Here is a 16,178-nt window from a genome sequence, read left to right on the forward strand (position 1 = left end):
TCTTTAAAGGCCAGGCCCGAAGCCCATTAGAGCCAGAGGAAAGGCTCCCGCTGACTCCAGCTGATGGTGGATCAAGCCCTGTAAGAAGGGTGCTGTTGTAAAGGGAAAGAAAGAGGCTTCTTGCATCCAGTCCAGGCACTGTGAGCAGCTCTCGCTGCTGTGAAATGTGCCACTACGGACAATGGCTCCCCTCCCCCCAGTTATCTAATGGCAGCATCACTCCGGAGCCAACCCCAGTTGGAGAAACATACTCCACACGTCACCTCACGTCTGTCGCCGGCCACTGCTGCCAGCGAGCCTAGGCAGCATGGGGCCGGGCCAGCACTTGGCTCCCAGACTGGTGGGCAGTGCCCATTTGCCAGGGACCATGCTGTCCCACACTGCATGGAGGCACCATGGATTCATACCGCCACCTGGCACTACTTGGCTGTGTGCTAGGCTGACGCCTCCTCCAAAGCCACTGTGCACCCTGGCTAACGGCCTCCAGTGCCCACCCATGAGTCCCATTTCTCACAAACAAAGCCGCTAACGAATCCCAACGCTAAACATGCACGTTTCCATGTAGTGTCCTGACAAGCTACACCATGGCTCGAGAGAGCAGCACCCGCGCAGCACACGCTGTCCAGCGGCACCTGTCAGAATCTCCACAGTGGCCCCTAGTTTGGAGGGGAATAAACTATTGCCCCAAGGTAGCGAAGGTTACGGAGCATAACAGGGCAAATACTAACCATTCATCCCCCCAGCATCCCTGCCTGCCAGAGACCAACACAGGCTGTGCCAGGCCAGACCAGACTGGGAACCTTCTAGTCCAGTATCCATCTCTCACAGTGGCCAGGGCTGGATGCATCAGGGGAAGGGGCAAGAAACGCCACTGGGGCCCGTTGTGGAACAACCTGCCCTTGCAGGATATTCCCTCCTAACCCCTTCGCCCATAGGCTGGTCTATGCCTGAAGCCACAGGGTTTATAGCCTTGGTATTTTTATTCCTACCTAAGGTACCTGTTGATGTTCTCATGTCATATAAGTGTTCAGTCCTCCAATTCTCCCTGAGCTCTTGACCTCAGTGATACCTTGTGGCAATGAGTTCCATAAGCTAGCTGTGTGTCGCCTAAAGTAATCACTTTTTATCAGCTTTAAATGTGTTGCCTTTTGATTTCACTGAATGCCCCGTGTTGACTGGGGGAAGCGGCTGATCTACCCTCTCTGTGCCATTCATTATTGCATTCTCTGCCCTCCTGTCCCCTCTTGTTCATCGCCTTACTGCAGCAAACAGTCCCAGGTTTTCTGATGTCTCTCCACAGAGAACTCTCTTCCTCACTCGAATAATTTTAGCAAAGATGGGCGATGTGTCTATTTTGAGATCAGGTGACCAAAAGTACACAAAATACCCCCAAAGGATGGCGTACCATTAATGAACAAGAAGGCATTCTGGTTTCTCGGGGTTCTTTTCTGGATCCACTAACATGCTGCCTGCTGGTGCACAATGAGCAGAGGTTTCTTTGGAGGGCACAGAGTTACAGTCCATCTAAAACCCAGCAATATGAACAAGGAGATGAAAATAATCCATCCAGTGCGCACTGCTTTGCATCAATCAGCTCTGAAATTCCTCTGCCATTATGTTGCCCATTTACCAACCTTGCTTAGTTCCCTCTGACAGTCCTCCTCTCTTCTCGATTAACCTAAAGGCTTTTTGCCACCTCAGAGTTCTGTGTACCAGGGTTTTGCCACCTCAGAGTTCACACCCCTTTCTAGATCAGCGATCAATCCATTATCAACCCCAATCCCAGGACTGATCCTTGAGGCCTCCCGATGTTAACGTTCTGCCATATTGAATATACAATTCTGTATTCCTACTCTCTGCTTTCTGTCTCTCAGACAGAGTGAGAGGTAACATTTTGTCATGGATCAGAAACTATGACCTTAACAGCCCCTTGTTGGGGACCTTGGCAAAAGCCTTCAGAAAGTCCAAACATCACCCACTCCTCCTCTGGCCCTACTTTTGATGACATGCTCAAAGAATTCTGCAGACTGGAGATGCCTGGTTTTCCTTTGCAGAAACCATTAACTCCCATCACACCAGGATCATTCCAGTGTTTTTATACCCGTCTTTAATTATTGCTTCCCAGTGTCTCTAGTGCAGAGAGCCAGCTCACTGCCCTAATTCCCAGGGCTGCTCTTAGTTCCTGTCATTTAAAGGACAGGCAAACACACGCTGCCTTCCAGCCCTCTGGCACAGCAGCTGATTTTAAGGAGAGATGGCATATTTTTTCTAGCTGCTCATTCTCAAGGCCCATCAGCCTGCTCAGTTGGACCAGCTGGGCCTGGTGACCTGTGGGTCTTTGATTAATCCATTTGTTCCAGCTCCTGTTTTTGCGATGCTCAGTCTCTGGTAAGGTCTCATCTTTACTACCTGGAGATAGCAGGTTTAGGGTAAGCAGCCCCCCACACTCTCTCTGGTGAGGCCTGATGCACATTAAATCAGAAGATGGACAGGTGAGTAACGTGAGCTCATTGACAGACAGAGAGCAGGGAAACAGAGGTTGCAGGCCTGCCTTTTCAGGGATGCTCAGCACTCACCACTCAGTGGTAGCTGCAGGCTCTCAGAACCTCTGCCTGTCAGACTCTAAATGACCTGCCTGACAGCAAGTCAGTGACAGAGCTGGGCCTGGAACCCAGGCCATCCAGCCCCCATGCTCTACCCACTAGACCACACCACCTGCTAGTGTTGAAACAGCAGCATGTGCTTCAAAACTCCATCTCTCACCCACAGGCATGGAGTGGAGGCCAGTGCATGGCCACACGGCCCTTGGGGCTGCTTGCCACAGGGTATGTGCTCCCTCATGCTCAGGGGGGAGGCGCACTGGGGCTGCACTGTGGGGAAATTTGCACAGCTCCATCCCGAATGTTCCCAGAGATTTCTGGATCTGTGGCCTCAAGGCTGCACCTATGACCAGCCCTGAGATCCAAATTCATCAGAATAACAACAACGTTCCCCACAGAGATGCCCAGTGGCGCGAGCAACGAGAATGCAGCGGGGGAGCTGCCCAGACACCATCCCAGGGCATTTACATCGGAAACACACCACCTCCCAGGGACATGGCATTGGCCTAGGAGAGGAGAGAGCCTCTACTCTGGCTGCATTCCATGCCTCACACTCATGCAGTGAGCACCGGGCCAAGCTGCGTGCACACAGCACGACACCTAGCTGGTCCTTATCCCAGCATTTGCTCCTGAATCGCTACAGAGCTTGCTCTCCTGCAGATCTGGCTGGATCCGTCTCCAAAGAGAGAGCAAATTCCCCATCTTTGTGGTGTGTGTGGTGCAAAGAGCTCTCTCCTCTTCCCCCTCACAAAGCAGACACAGACATCTCTTTCTACCAGCAGGGCACTGCCTCTCTCCAGGCACACATGGGTTACACACACCCAGACAATTATGGCAAACAAATCCATGGGCCACGACCTAGCAAATGCTCTGGGAGATGGCCACCTCCCAGCAGCATGGCAGGAGCTCCCAGCTGACGGGCTAGAATCCCCGCATTAACTATAAGACTAGCCAAGCACTGGGAAAGCCAAAAATAAATCCTAGCCGAAGAAAAGCATTTCACCCTGGAAGAACCTGTCCATGCAAAGCCAGTCACTCCTGGGTGGCTACCAAGGGGCAGGATTGGCGTCATTTATTCAGCAGCTGGTGCAGATATCTCTCTCCGGCCATGCTGATCCCTGGGTTAAATCCAAAAGGCACAAGCTGCATTCAGAGACAACCCCACTCCTCCAGCAGGGACACCAGAGCCCAGACAGCCACATTCCCACCACACACAGGCAGTCAGCTGTGACCCACCCAGAGCCCATGCGGCCAGGTTTTGGGGAGCGGCTCCACTCCATACAGGACAGGAGCTCTGTCAGGGCCAGCATTCCCTGGACGATGGGGACCAAAGTGGGGCTGGGGACGCTGCTCAGATAATTTCTGCCTAATTTCCAGGCCTTGCATTTCAGTCAGTCAAGGACATGGCAGCAGCATCAACCCCAATGCGTCAAAAATCATGAGTGTGAGATTTTTTTAAAACACCTTTACACAGAGAAGACAATATTGTTTATTTGCGTTCTGGGTTTTAAGCCTTTAGGGGCCACATTTTCCAGCTCTTCTCCACAGCTGGGAGGGCAGAAATGTACTTTGCATTTTGAAATGCAAGTGGAGATCTTCCCAGAACCTCAGGACTCCAGGAGCTGGGGCTTTAAGTACAACACCACCCTATGCCAGAATTGGCCTCAGTGCCACTGGATTTGGTGACAGGGCCAGACGGGAGCAAGGGGCCCAGCAGAGATGGGGAGGCAGAGGGACGGGGTAGGGAGTCAGTACAGAGGCGAGTCCAGGCTGCTCCCAGATCACCCATCGTGACAGGGTTTAGTGTAGATCGTGTTCGAGATGTGAAATCAGGGAGTGACAAATTATCAACCTGCAGCAAATGGCATCCTCCACAGACCTTCCAATTCACAGCTCCCACCACTTGGCAGGTGGGGTGGAGGGGGCGCAGAGCCAGGGCTCCCCAGCTGGGCGGAGCATGGGGAAGGAAGCTAGGTCAATACCCAGGACCCAGCAACTGAGCAACACCTGGGCACCTGCAGGTGGGTTGCTGAATGATCAAGGCAATGCCTGAGCAGCACCATACTATAGCAGGGCCACAGACTCCCCAAGTCCCAGAAATGCCCCTCAAGAGCTCCAGCTTCCCTCTGGCCTGCGGGCGGGAAGGGGAACCTAACACCGCCCCTCCCCACACACACACACACTCTCCAGGGCTCTTTGGAAGCAAATCCTCAGAAGCCCAGTGCCTGGGCAGAGCCCACCCTGGGAAGCAGGAAGGCAGTGCCAGTCACTGCTGGGAGACAGCCAAGCCCCTGCAGAACACCCGGCCTGGTGGTTCACAGCATGGATAGGTCCCACTCAGCTCCCCTTCCTTGCCCTGCGCACCTTTCTGCTGCCCCCTGCCCTGGCAGGCTACCAGGGACACCCGCCGGCCGAAGCGGCTTTCCAAGACTCCCCGCAGAAAGAGGTGCTGTGTTCCCCGAAGCGCCCACCCACAGTGATGGATGGAGAGAGGCTGCTAATAGGCCATCTCCGCATCAACTTCCTTGTGCCAGAGCAGTTCCTGCAAGCGGTTTCCCACAATCCATCATTGCTTGTGTGGTTAGCACGAGTGCGCCGCACTGCGAGGTGCTGCAATTACTGTTATTAATTCCTCCCTCCCATCAGGAGATGTTCGCTGCAAATTGAGAGAGGGGGAGGGGGAGACGTTATTGCTCTCGCTAAATCAGGCTCTGACAAGGAACTGACAGGTGCACTTCCAAGTGTGCCAGAAGTGGCTGGAGCCATGTGTTGCGGGGCTACATACCTGGGTGGAGGGAAGGGTGCGCCCTCCAATAATGCTTCCACATTTCCTGGGCATCTCAAAGCCCGGGGCTGCAGGAAACCTGCCCTCTCCCAGACAGTGACAGTTAATCGGTTACTAGATTGAGGAAACGCCTCTGGGACTTCGGAAGGCCCTCTGCCTCGATAAATCGTTACCCTCCTCATTCGGGTTTGTGGCCCTTTGCAGCCTAGAGACTCTAAACCTGGTCTGGAGTCTAGGAGAAATTCTTTGGTTCTTTTATGGCTTGCCCAGGATTTTCAGTGGTCCAAGGTATTGGATATTAGGAAAAACTTTTTCACTAGGAGGGTGGTGAAACACTGGAATATCTCCTTCCTTAGATATTTTTAAGGTCAGGCTTGACAAAGCCCTGGCTGGGATGATTTAGTTGGGGATTGGTCCTGCTTTGAGCAGGGGGTGGGACTAGATGACCTCCTGAGGTCCCTTCCAGCCCTGAGATTCTATGATTCTATGATTAAAGCCCCAGACATCCCAGGCAGAGGCACCTTGGGCCGGCAGCACATTTGAGGCAACATGGTGCTGACCCACAGCATCCCCGGGGAGGGGCCCCGGAGCCACCAAAGCCCATTTTCCTGCCCATCCCTCCCTGCAGAGCACAGTAGTGAGGAAAGCCGCTAAGCAACTGCATGGGATGTGGCCACATCTTTGTACTGGCTGTGCAGGTAAAGGCCGCTTTCTTATTTGTGTAGGTCCTACATGCTCATTTCTTTCTTGCTGAGCATAGGGGATCTCGTGCCGCGTAATGCTCTGCAGAGGATACCACCCTGACTGGACTCAGAGAGCGATACCCAGCCAGGTTTGCTGCTGGGCGCACACGCCCCGCAGACAAGCCAGTCACGATTTGGGATTTGTCAAATGCATTTTACAAACGAATTCCAGCCTGGGGCTGGGCAGGCAGAGCTGACGTGCCAGCTGTAGGGGGGGCGGGCTGGGGACTGTCTCTGGGAATAATCCCTGTGTAGTAGGGCTATGTGTGACAGACAAGAGACATGATGAGTATAAATCACGCACGGACTCTAGCATGTGTCCTTCTGCTCCAAAGCCACCAGCCTCTGCCCTGCCAGCTACAGGAGAACTCCCTTAGCGAGCAGCAATAGCAGGTTTGTTATCTTTTCTGAGGCCCCATCACTCTCTTATTCAAACAAAGACCCCATCCCCAGCAAGGGCCATTCTTCCCCGGTGCCCACAGTCTCAGGAGTAAGCCCCTGTGCTTGCGAAGGCCCCAAGTCCGCACAGGACACTACCACCCACCCGGATTTTTGATAGGCCTGTTCTCCCTGCAGGGAGCCTCTCTTCTCCGCTATCCAGCAGCAGCTTCCGTCTCACCCTGCTCTCAATGGCTTGGTGCCCCAGGGCTCTGCCCATTGGCAGAACACAGGCCCCTCCACCTTCCCGTGCTCCGATCCCCACTCCACAGCAGGTAGGGACATGCAGCCCAGCGACAGGCAAGCAGCAGCCCAGCTCAGAAGAGGGCCCTGCAGCTCCCCAGTTCCCAGGATTGGCACCAAGCTCCAGGGAACACAAGAGAGGGAGGCCAAACTGACCCAGAGGCCCCCTGGCTCCTCTGAATGGGGTGCGGGCTGCAGCCATCCCTTCTCAGTGGGTCAGGAGAGAATGGGATCCAATGGACAGAAATGAAGGTCTCCCTGGGGTTTCATACAAACAGCTCCAATGCGATGAGCTGTTTGTATGCAGCACAAGTAGACTCCACGAGTGGGAAATAAAAGCTTTCTGAGCATTCCCCACCTGACCAAATGGCTGCTATTGAATTGTTTGGAGACTGCAGACATACCCATCCGGAGTGCACAGACTAACGTGTTCCCTCCAAAGGGAAAGGCACAGACAGCCCTCTAGTGTAAAGCCAAAGCTAACAGCATGTGTATTGGCATGGAAAACACTAGTCACCAAACTGCGCTTGCATGGGGAAGGAGATGCTTACAGAGAGACACAACTTGTGCTCCACAGCCAAACTATAACTTCCTAGACCCCTAGGCAACCTCTCAGCTGCTGGGTGCCTACGGAAACATCCCAGGCATAAAGTTCCCCGCAGCTTTTCAACTATCACTTACATGTGCAGAGAGAAAGAGCCTGTTAAACTCAATATTTCCTATTACAGTCTCCAGCGCTGCCTTTTGTCTGCGGAGGCACATAAACTGGACTGCTGAATTCACACCTTGCTCCGCAGCCCGGCAGTGGCCCCTAGATGCACAGAAGGGTGGGGAGCTGAATTCAGGGTCTCCAGAGATCCCCTGCCACATTGAAATCAGGCTGAGCTCACACCTGATCCACACACACATTGCTGAATTATGCACAGGGTGCGTTGTATGCAGGTCTCATCATTTCTCCCAGCCCTGAGAAAGACACACAATTAAAATCAATATTTAAAATAATCAAGTAAGCACACACCACCGTGAACAGCTACACAATTCACTCCGACAATAACACCCAGGCTGCGGAGTCCAGGGCTGTGCAGCAGTGCTGAGAGCCCAAATCTACCCAGTCTTCAAAATCTAATGAAAACACACCAGTTTTAAACACTTTCCCAAACAGGGCTCACAAAATCTGCCACTTTGATGTGAATGCTCCCAGTCTCAGACTAATCAGTCACTTTTACTTTCTCTTTAGTAGCTAAAGACGCAAATGAACTCCCAGCAAACTGCACAGCTTCAGGAGAAGAAATCAGCAGCCAGATGGTTCTCAAAAAAACCTTTGTTCTTACCAAAAAAGGAGCTAACCAATTTCCCCCACAGAGCAGAATACAAGAGACAATTCCACGAGCCAGGAAAGTGATTTTCAAGTGCAAATTTAAAGGGCCGATTTCTTTCTGTAAGAGTACTACACACACCTAGGGCACAATATAAGTAATAAATAGCAATAATAACTGATCAGTTACTTCAAGGCCACATTCTTGCTGTGTTTTCAATGCAATTTCCATGCAGCGAAGCAAGGGAAACATGAGTTTTAAATATTAAGTGTAAACAGTCATTTGCTTCCAGTTTGAGAAGCAGCATGTGAGTAAAAGGGAAAGTGTGATTGTTAAGATGCAATGAGGTTAAAACATCCATCTAGGCTAGTCTCAGGAAAGGAAAAACTATTGAGCTTTCATCAGGCGGGGACGGAGGGGGGACTAGATGGAGGAGCAGCTGGGGGATGAAAATTCCAGGAAATGTCGTGAACTTGCACTGAAATATGTGAATTAAAGAAAATGGAGCAGAGTTTTGTGAGTGTATCTGATCAGTTGGAATATTAGCAAAGTTTGTGGCATTTCTCAGGTTTTTCCACTCTGGGTTGTTTGCCAAGCAATTCTGCTTCAATTAACAGTGAAATGGAGGAACATGCTGGCTGGGGCAGTGACCTACCTGGCAACAAATGTGCCTCATGCGCAGCAGGACCACAAGAGATGGAGAGTCTCCGTGACACCCCAAGCAGGGAGACTACTGAGCCGCTGCCCCCATCTCTGGCACGGCCCCAGATCCCATCCGAGCCTCGCTGGAGTGAACAGGGCCATAACTATAGCAGGCCCATGCAGGTACCTCCACTGTGACCCCCGCAATAAGCCACCTACCAGGTCCTCCTTGGGGCCTGAGACAGCGCTCGCTGAAGCTGATGGAGACCCCCCCTTTGGTTCCAGTGGGCTTTGGCTCAGCACCCGCCCCACCCAAATCCCATTTAATTTCCCTGGCACAAGGCCAGCACTGGTTTTGGCTTAGCCAACCCCACACTGTCAAAAATCACAAGCCAGGCCCCCAAAACACCATGAGACCTACTTAAAAATCAAATCTGAGGGCACCCTATTTGTCTTCTGGTTCTTGAGCCTCTCGCTCACACTCGGCTCACGTTTCCCACTTTTCTCAGAAAACACAAGGGCTAGAAACTGATTTTTTTTTCTAATAGAAGCTGAGATTTCCACCTAAATCCCCTGACTCCAGGAGCTCAGGCTTTAAGAAATCCATCCCAGGCTTTAAGAAATCCATCCCATATCACAAGAGTTGGTGACACTTTTGCTTAGCCCAAGAGCTGAAATGTAAGGCCCTGGGGCTCTGAGAAGGACAGACCATAGGCAACAGAACACAGCTGATGCTGAAACAGCACCAATCCTGGGACTAGAATGTCACTGCTAAAGAAGGGACCCTCCCGCCCCCAGGCACAGACACGCCTGTTTCTCCTTTGGAATAACCAATACTAAGATATGAATAAGTAGTAGAGGCTACTTTGTCATCTCCACCCCCTTCGCCCTATGACTTCCAAACCCATCAGAGAGCCTTTGGGGAGACAGGTCAGCACCATTATCCCCAAATTAAAGATGGAAAAACTAAGGCACGGGAGGGTGCGGGGGAAGGACACAGTCACAACGAGTCAATGGCAAAGCTAAGAATAGGATGTAGGAGGCCCAGCTCTTGGTGCCCTTCTAACAATGGAGCAGATATGAACAGTCTGAGCATGTGCAGAATGCCCACATACACTGTGTCTGGCTAAGGTAGACGCAGAGTGCCCATCATCACAGCAGACTGCACACACAACATGGCCGTTGTACACACTGGATTCCATTCATCCACTGCTATTCCAGCTTTAGGCCAGGGTAAACGTACTGAAATCTATGGCATTCCACGGCCAGCACAGAACTGGAGTTGAGCAGCAGTCAGCCAGGGGCTCAGGGTATATAATTTGTGCAGGGGACTCAGGCAAACATAAGAAGACCCAACTGCAGACATAGCTGGGTGGCGAGGGAGCCTGTATTAAGTCTCAACTTTTTTACACGCATGTTCTGAGACTCGCCATTTCCTGCTTTACACTGTTTATTTTTTCAGACCAACATTTCATGGCTCTCCTTGGCCGCTGGTACCTCCCAAAGCTGGAACAGTGAACATTGAAGGGGGGAGACTGGGATTTGCAGAGGGCAGAATGCAGGCCACTTTGCCCCACACTCACTGGTGTCTGTCCTGGAGAAGCCCCAGAACCCCATACACTCAAACCCCACCAGACAGCGGCGGCCCCAGAATGCAGCTCCAAACACCCACACTCAAAGCCTTTCATGCAGACATGGAAAAAAATCCACCCCCGAGCTAACCCCTGGTGCAGGCAGCGCTAGGTAGATGGAATGGGAATTCTTCTGTCCACATAGCTACTGCCTCTCAGGGAGGTGGAGACCGGGGAACCCCTCCTGTCGGTGGAGATTGTGTCTACACTAAATGCTCCAGCACTGCTGCAGCATCTCAAGTGCATTCAAGCCCTTCGTGCAATTCCCAGCGTTCACAGGCCCCTGTATGGTCGCACAGCTTCTTACAGCACCGTCTCTGAGAGGCACAGGCTATTCCTGCTGCAGGGTCTGCCTCCCGGATAAATCAACTCCTTTAGAAACAGCAAAGGAGGAGTTTGGCTCCTGGCTCTCAGAGATATGTCTTAGTGAAAGCAACAGCAGCAGAAAGCATTTCAAATCCAGGGGGAAGCGAGTACACACCTAATTAAGCTGACTCCCCCCCCCCCCTTTGGTCTGCTGTGCAGTGTGGATAGCGTGCTTGTGCTGTACTCACAGCCTCTTGAAAAGAAGCCACTGTACAGCAGAATGAGGAGCTGGCACAGGAGCCAGGCACATTGTGTTCATGCTGGCTCAGAGCTCTAGTCTCTTCATTAGGGATGCTGGCTCCATCCACGCTCCCAAGCCTCCTCCAGTCCAGCCAGCAACAGCCCACACCTTCACCTAGGCTCCAAGCACCGTGCTTCCATCTCAGCACTTTCTGCAAGCGAGAAGTGGCTCTTCGGGAAGCAGCACACACCGATGCAGGCGGCGGGAGTCTGCCCAGGCTCCCTCGGGAGCACATGTACATGCAGCCAGGGGCAGCTTGCAGGGGCGATTGCCTGCGCTTTGCCACTCAGACCTGGTGCTGCCACCACATACACAAGTACAGCAAATAGCAGCAGCAACACGGCGAGGAATGCACACCCGACCAGAGCGTTCCTTGGGCCCTGCTCCCCAGAGCTCCAACTTCCCATTCATCCCTTCACTGCCAGTAGCTCCAGCCTATGGCTTTTGTGGGGTTCACAGTAACTAGATGCTACTGGAGGGGCAGTTTTTGCCTAGAAGCCAAAGTCATCCCTGGTGTAAATCCATGAAGTCAATGCAGTTACACCAGGATTGCACAGGAACCTGGCCCTTATTTCAGCTGGAGGAACACATGCAAAGGATGAATGCCAGACAGCCGTTTCCACTCTAACTTGTCTGCAGATCCTGGCTGGTCCTGCTGAGCAGGACGCGTGTCACGTTCTAAAAGGGGAAGGGATCTCAGTTCCATTGCAAGCTGCCCTGTCCCTCCGTCCCAGCCTCCCACACACTTGGGCCTACAATCTTCTCCTGCATAGGGTCCCGTGAGGCTCCGAGTTGATGCCAACTCAGAGCAGCAGAGAGCGGCATGGAGGTAATTAACGGAGGACGTGGCAGAGTTTGAAGACGGGGCTGGCATGTCGCATCTTATTGGTAAGCAGCCCTGGAACACACTGCTCACGAGCTAGAGAGCTCACGAGGGTCACAGCAGCTCTTTGTCTCACCAGATCTAATTAAATCATTTCTAGCACAGCCTTTTCCAGCGCTCCGAGTGAGAAAACATCACCAAACCAAGCGGGGGCACAACACCATCTGTGCTGATACAATCCAGCGTGGCAGAGAGCAGCACCAAAGCACTGGGGCTCACAGAACCCTACGATCACAACTTCTGTACTCTAGGTATCCCATCCCAGTATGGCCCAAACGATACAGGTTCCAAGAGGGGGGCTTTTGAAATGCCATCTCCCTGATAAATTATGTAACAAAAACTGTCCTGAAAGCAATAAAGGGTCAAATAAAGAGTTGACGAATGTTACCTCCTGGTCAGAGCAATAAAATGCTGCTCAGCTCCTCCATCAATGAATACGTATTCTCCAGGCTTAGTTTCTTGGGGGAATAAAGGTTTTAAAACAGCTGTTTTCCCACTGAGGAATCCTGGAGACGAATGGGGATTTCATAGGCAGACAGACCCTCTGAGCTGTAAACGGAAGGGGTTTTAACAATGGCTTGCTGTGAGCTAAGGCAGCAGAGGAAAAGCTTCACTGACCCAACTGCCCCTGCAGTGTATTTCCAGCCTAGAAGGTACCTGGGAACCCTGGTGTGAACTCTGGGAAAGGCAGTCTGGGCTCAGTGGGGGCAGCCAGAGCCCCACAGTTCACTCGCTCAGGGCCTGATCCTGGGGAGCACGTCCTTCAAGTACACATGGCATTTCACAGTCATCTTCCCCACTCACATTTAGGACCAGCATCTGAGGGTATTCAGCACCCCACGGGAGCAGGCCAGGGCTCTCCTTTAAAAGTCCCTGTGCACCTGCCATGCTGTATGAACAGAGATCCTGTAGCACCTTTCCTGTATTGAATGTCCTGGCTTTTCACGTGATGCTGATGACTGTTGGGCACTCGTGGGGGGCCACAGTGCAGTGAGCATGCCCTGTACTGCCACTGTTCTACTCGGGTTCTTCTGCTGCCCCCACCTCTCTGTGGTGCTCTCTGTAACTGGGGCACAGCACACCCGGTGCGCTGACAGCTCCCTGCAATATAATGGCAGGCAGAAAACCCACAGGTTACCACCGGATCAGTGCCAGGAGTGTGCGCAGAGCCAAATCCACAGAGTGCTCAGGATACAGGCACCCATTCAGATCTAAGGACATTTGTGCACAAGACTGTAATACATTATGGAATAGGTGACTTCTGAAACACCAATGCCCCCTAAGGGTCCTCAGCAAAAGCCACCATGGCAACCTGCTCCCAAGCAGGAGCACAGTGGCTGTTTCAAAACTAGATGCCGTTCAAACTCTCCGAAGAAGCTGATTGCTGTTTGGATTGGAGCTGGGATCTCTCACAAGAGCATTGCAAATAAACCAAACACCGTGCCCTCCAAGAAACAATGCTAGGTGATGCTGGGGTCGCTCCCAGAAAGGAGGAAGCAACACAGCACAGTGGAGACTGCACACACAGAGGGGTTATTAGAGAGAGCTGTGTCACACAGATCCCTTTGACTGGCACCCTCAGCAATACTTGCTTTCTAACATGGGTTGATGTCTTCTAATTTAAAAAAAATTGCAACCTGTGGGTTGTCGGCAATGTCCCAGAGCCGGTGGGCATCTCTGCACCCTGCAGGACGGGAGCACACTTTCCAAAGTGTAGGTCTTTCAGGTTTTACCCCAAGGTGACTGGAGATGAACAAACTGACTACCCTTAGTGGCATGAGCCACTACCCAGGCACTGCCTGCTCCTGGCAGCCATCTCCCTGTTCAGCCACGCAAGGTGCCAGGTAGCCCATTATACCACTGGGACTGTCTGAGCAAACCAAACAGAGCTATTCCTTGTGGAACGAGCTTTTATTCCTTTGGGTGGCAACAGCTCATGGGGATTTTCTGAAAGGCCAGCAGCGCTGAATGCTTATTACACACAGATCTTCCCCACAGAAGGACCAATTCAATTCCTAACCTACACACCACGGTTTGTTCTCAGGCATTTTATCCTTCATCTAGTTTACTGCTGTTGACTAATGGACATTTAAATGAGACAAAGTAGGCCAAAGGAACAATTAGTTAATGATGTATTTGTCTGGCACACCCCCTAACCCTCAATAATCTCTGGCTTTCTCCCACCCCTGCACATTCACTCCAGGTTCCCTGCATCTCTACAACTGCCAGGGAACTGCTTCCTTTCCTTCTGCCCCCCTGCCCCAGCCACACGCCGTCTCTTTGATCTGGCTTTCAGTGGCCTGTCACTCTCCCTAGCCCCTTAAGGGGGAATTCGCAAACTTTGCCAAGTCAGGAGAACTTGCATTGGAGATTTCCCTTTGTTCCACTCCTCGCCTCCCATTCGCACTCCTCCCCGGTAGGCAGAGCCAGGGATGCTGGTGACTGACCTTTCCCTTCCTCTCCCACTGCTTCTCCGCTGCCCCCTCCAGGCCCTTCCTCCCCCTGGTGTTTCAATGTAACCCTCCTTTCTGGAGCTCTTGTTCCCAGCCCAAGCGCCGAGGTTTGGTGGGGTCGATCAGAGAACCTGCTGCCTCTCTCTCAGCGCCGGCGCTCGGGAGAGGGCACTGCTGACCCCTGCTGAGCACGGAGCCCTCCGCCGGCACTGGCGGGTCTTGGGGATTCGCTCCCCGGTTTTCCTAACAGCCATGTCTTGGCTTCCCGTCCCACCTGCCATCCGCTTCGGTGCGGTCAGCGCGCAGAGCAGATGTCCCACTTTTATCAGCGAGACCGGACCCCCCTGGGAGGCAAAGACTGCTGCTTCCCCCAGCAGCCTCCTTCCCACTCCTGCTGCCCCAGGTCGGGGCGGGAAGCCCCGCAACCCCCGCTGGAGGCAGCTCAGAAGGCAGTGCCCAGATGGTGCTGGGCACACCAGACAGCCCGATGACCTTCTGGTCTCTGACCTAGCGGCGGGGGAGGGGAGCGGTTGATTCTGGATCCAGGCTGTTCACACCAGCGCTCGGACTCCGCAATGGCACAGAAGCGCTGAGCCAGGTGCCGGGGGAGAGAGCAGAGCAGGGAGCCCCTCACACATCACCAATTTCTCCCTCCTTGGGGAATACAGGGTCTCCTTCTTAGCGCCAGCCTGCCCCCAACACCTCAGCACACCGGTCCCTGCTCCCGAACCCCCCGGGAACTTGGGCTGTAAGCCCGGCTCGGACTGCCGGGGCTGGGAGCCCCGATCGCCTCCCAGCGCGTCCCCGGGCTCAATCCCATGTCCTGACATCGGAGGCAGGCGGGTCCTGGCCACTCCGCGCTCTCCACGGGACTGAAGTTGCCGGCTGCGAAGTTGCCGGAGCCCTGCCCTCCCCTTGGCGCTGAAGCCGGGGGTCCCAGCGGAAGGGACACGCCTACCTTCAGCGATCGCCCTCTTCATCTTAGGGGTCGGGGCAGGCTCGGCTCGGCAGGCAAACGGGCGCCGGGGTACAGTCCTCGCCAGCGCGGGCAGGTCCGCTTTCGAACTTCAGGCCGAGCGCAGGGCGGGGGCTCTCCCGCCGCCTGAGCCGGCGCGCAGCGGGGGAATGAGCCGCTCCGGGGCCGGAGTCAGCATCCAGGCGCCGGCTCCCCACCCCAAGGCGCACGGCTGGGGCGCAGCAGACGCCGCTGCGCGCACTGGTCCTTGCGGGGAGAGGCAGCTGCGGCGCGGGGTCCCTGGGAGCCGAGCGGGGCGCGGGAGGGGAACGCGGGCTGCCGGGCGGGCTGCAGCGCGCTGAATGTTTTATGGGATCATGTGGTTTGACGTGGAGGAATCAGCCGAGCTCGGATTTCCCGGCTGGAGAGGGGGCTGGGGGACAGGGCGGGGCGGCTCCGAGAGCGGGGCGCAGCGTGGAGCGGAGGGGGCGCACGGGACTGGCAGGGGGCGCCGCCCGGCGGTGGGGACTGGGGTCCCGCGGCTGCGGCCTGCCCCCCGGACGGGCAGGGGGCAGAGGGGAGCGAAGCGGGGTCGTGCGGGGACCCCGGGCCGCGCACTTGGGGAGGGGGATAACGGGACACAGCGGCCAGCCCGGCCCGCCTGCAGGGCGGATTTGCTGTGCAGGAGTCCGACCAGAGCCCCAGTCGCTCCTGGGCTCCATGGGGCGGGGGTCCGGGTAGAGCGCCCTGGAGGTTGGGGGGCAGGCGGCAGCCCACTGGGGGCGGCGGGGCCGGGGGCTCGTTGCTGATGACAAGGTGCCCCAAAAGGGAGCTGGCCGGGGCGGCCGGGCTGCTCTCCCCATCCCGCACTGCCCCTGCCAG

At 54.3% G+C, this 16,178-nt stretch overlaps 1 protein-coding gene across 1 annotated transcript in view; it reads right to left on the reverse strand.

Moving 5' to 3' along the window:
- RTN4R (reticulon 4 receptor) overlaps nucleotides 1–15,673 on the reverse strand; it is a 136,744-nt gene extending 121,071 nt beyond the window's left edge. The window contains exon 1 of the mRNA XM_048821420.2: nucleotides 15,300–15,673. Coding sequence (XP_048677377.1) covers nucleotides 15,300–15,321 — 22 coding nt within the window. The 5' untranslated portion in view covers nucleotides 15,322–15,673. The remainder of the gene's footprint in view (nucleotides 1–15,299) is intronic.
- Between the last annotated feature and the right edge of the window lie 505 nt (nucleotides 15,674–16,178).

The sequence above is a fragment of the Caretta caretta genome, chromosome 15, assembly GCF_965140235.1.
Source record: "Caretta caretta isolate rCarCar2 chromosome 15, rCarCar1.hap1, whole genome shotgun sequence".
NCBI classification, from domain to species: domain Eukaryota; kingdom Metazoa; phylum Chordata; order Testudines; family Cheloniidae; genus Caretta; species Caretta caretta.